At 46.3% G+C, this 2,587-nt stretch overlaps 1 protein-coding gene across 1 annotated transcript in view; it reads left to right on the top strand.

Annotated features, from left to right (window-relative positions):
• The window catches only part of arhgap28 (Rho GTPase activating protein 28), a 14,431-nt gene that overhangs the window by 5,176 nt on the left and 6,668 nt on the right, over positions 1-2,587 (top strand). Inside the window, 4 exon segments of the mRNA XM_008302298.1 lie at positions 202-368; positions 439-659; positions 905-1,016; positions 2,490-2,574. Of these exon segments, the coding sequence (XP_008300520.1) occupies positions 203-368; positions 439-659; positions 905-1,016; positions 2,490-2,574 (584 nt within the window). The 5' untranslated portion in view covers position 202.

Here is a 2,587-nt window from a genome sequence, read left to right as displayed (position 1 = left end):
AACGCTTTCAGACATCCTCACCAACAAGATGAAACTTTACCTGAGTGAGATTTAACCTGCACAACATAATTTACAGAGATCACTTTGAGAATATGTCACTGGTTTCAATTACCCCTGTTGCTCTCTGACGTTCTGATTGGCTGACAGGGTCTATGATGTCAGTCCATCGCTCTGATTGGCTGATGGGATCTGTTTCTACAGGATGCTATCGACTCCATCCACCACCTCCTCCACGCCGCCGTCACATGACTCAGTGACCTCTGACCACCGACGTGTTGCCATGGAAACCTACTGGCGAGAAGTGCAAAGCATCGAGGAGGAGAAGGAGGGAGAAGAAGAGGAAGAGGAGGAGAGGAAGAGTATGGACGGTAAGTCTAACGGGCAGCAGAAGGCAATGCCGCTCTCCGTCCGACCCTCACCTGTCTGTGTCACCTGCAGAGGTGGAGCTGGAGGAGGCGTGGCTGACGGAGGCGGGGCTATCCACCCTGGTGACTGGCTCGGCGCCGCCAGAAGAGGCGCTGCCACCGGCCGAGGCGCTGCTGTCCACACTGACCCGACAACAGGTTACCACGGTGAGGAGGAGGCTGGACAACTACAACGAGACACTGAAGAAGAGAAACAGGCAGCCAATCAGAGACGTCCGCGACATCTTCACTGAGGTGGGACACAAACGTATATACAACTATATATACAATATATTGACAAGCACATATAGAACATGTATAATACCTTATGCACAGCATATGTACATGGCACATACAACACGTGCAACATGTATGCCACATGTATGCAACATACAGAACATACACAGGCTACATCTCGTGCAGTAGCTTCTGGGAAATGTAGGAGCAGTAGACCCTGGGTCGCGATGAGTCGGCGTTATGTCCTTCACTCTCTGTTTCAGCCTGACGATGACTCAGCAGACAGGTGCCCCTCCCCCCCCTCCCATCATACCGAGTCGCCTCCGAGTCGTTACCACACCACCACCAAGACCATCCGCAGGAACGCTCACAGAGGTACCTGTCTGTCTACTCATCCGTCTGTCTGCCTACACAACTGCTCCTGAAGGTGGTTCTTCAGGTGGTTCTGGAGGTCTTCTATGGGTCCTAGAGGTCACCGTGGAGGTTGAAGTGATCCTTAAGGTTGTTTCATTATGACATTAGAGGTGGTTCTAGAAATCCTTTAAGTGGTTCCATTGGTTCAGAAAGGTTTGATTGGTTCTTTGGGGTCCTTTAATTGGATCTGGAGGTCCTGTCATTTGGTATAGCTGTCTTTCATTTGGTATTAGTGGTCTTACAATGCCTTCAGTGAGCCTTTAAGGAGTTCTTAAGACCCTTAGGACCCAAAGGGTCCTTAATGGGTTCTTGAGGCCACAAAGAAGGTTTTACTGTTCTTATCTGTGGTTCTAGAGGTGTTTTTGTTTAGTATTATCATCCTTTATGTTGTTTTAGTGGACTTTCCTTACTTCCAATTATCCTCTAGTTGGTTCTGGAGACTTTTGAGGTGATTCTACAGGTCCTGGATGGGTTTTTGGGGTCACCAAGGTATTTCTATTGGCATGTAAGGTGGTTCGAGAGGTTCTTTCATTAGGTCTAGATCGCTATTACGTGGACTTTGTTTACACCAAGTTCTGCTGTGGTCCCTAAAGACCCTTATGGGGTTTTGTTGGTCCTTTGTATTCAAAAGGTCACCAAGAAAGTATTATTATTGCTTTTGGGGTCCTTGTAGCCTTATCGCTGGTTCTAGTAGATTCCTGAGGCAAACAAGGAGGATTACTGGTCCTTTTTGTGTTCTGGAGGTCCTTTAAATTCATCTTGACCTTGTTTATGTGGTTGTAGTGGACTTGTAGTTGTCCTTTAGGTAGTTCTAGATATCCTTTAGTTGATTCTACAGATCCTTAAAGGGTTCTCGAGGCCACAAAGAGGGTTTTATTGGACCTTCATGTGGTTCTAGAGGTCATTTCATTAGATATACTTGTCCTTTGTGTGATTTCAGTGATCGTTTATTACTTCTTGTATTCCTGTAGGTGGTTTAAGAAATGATTTTAGTTGATTCTACAGGTCCTTAAGAGATTCTAGAGGTCACCAAGCAGGTTCTGTTCTCATTTAGGTGGTTCTATAGGTCCCTTTCACAGGTCTAGATCTCCTTTAAGTGGTTTTAGTGGAATTTCATCACTTCTAGTTGTCATTTAGGTGGTTCTAGAGACCCTTCAGGTAGTCTACAAGTTTTTCAAGGGTCCCTGATGCCACCAGTGATCCTTTATGTCATTCTCATGCTCAGCTAAGTGATTTTTTAAAGGCCTTTAATTGGTTGTAGTGGTCCTTAAAGTGGTTCTGTTGGTCACTAGAGAGGTTTTAGTGGTACTTCAGGGGTGCAGAATCCGGGTGATTCTAGTGAAGCTTTGTTTTTGGGGGTGCTGGATGTGTTCAGGGCAGAGATTACATGTTCTGTACCTGCTGGCAGCTGTTGACCTTTTGTGTGTTTTACAGTGCGACCGACTCTTCCCATGTTTGTTTTTGAGGATCAACTACCTGAACATCCGTCATCACCCACCAACACACACTCTCCCACAAACACACACTCTCCC

This window comes from Stegastes partitus, unplaced genomic scaffold (assembly GCF_000690725.1).
Source record: "Stegastes partitus isolate 25-593 unplaced genomic scaffold, Stegastes_partitus-1.0.2 Scaffold1790, whole genome shotgun sequence".
Taxonomy (NCBI): Eukaryota; Metazoa; Chordata; class Actinopteri; family Pomacentridae; genus Stegastes; species Stegastes partitus.
Note: the sequence above shows the minus strand (reverse complement) of the source record. Positions and strands in the feature narration are given on the sequence as shown.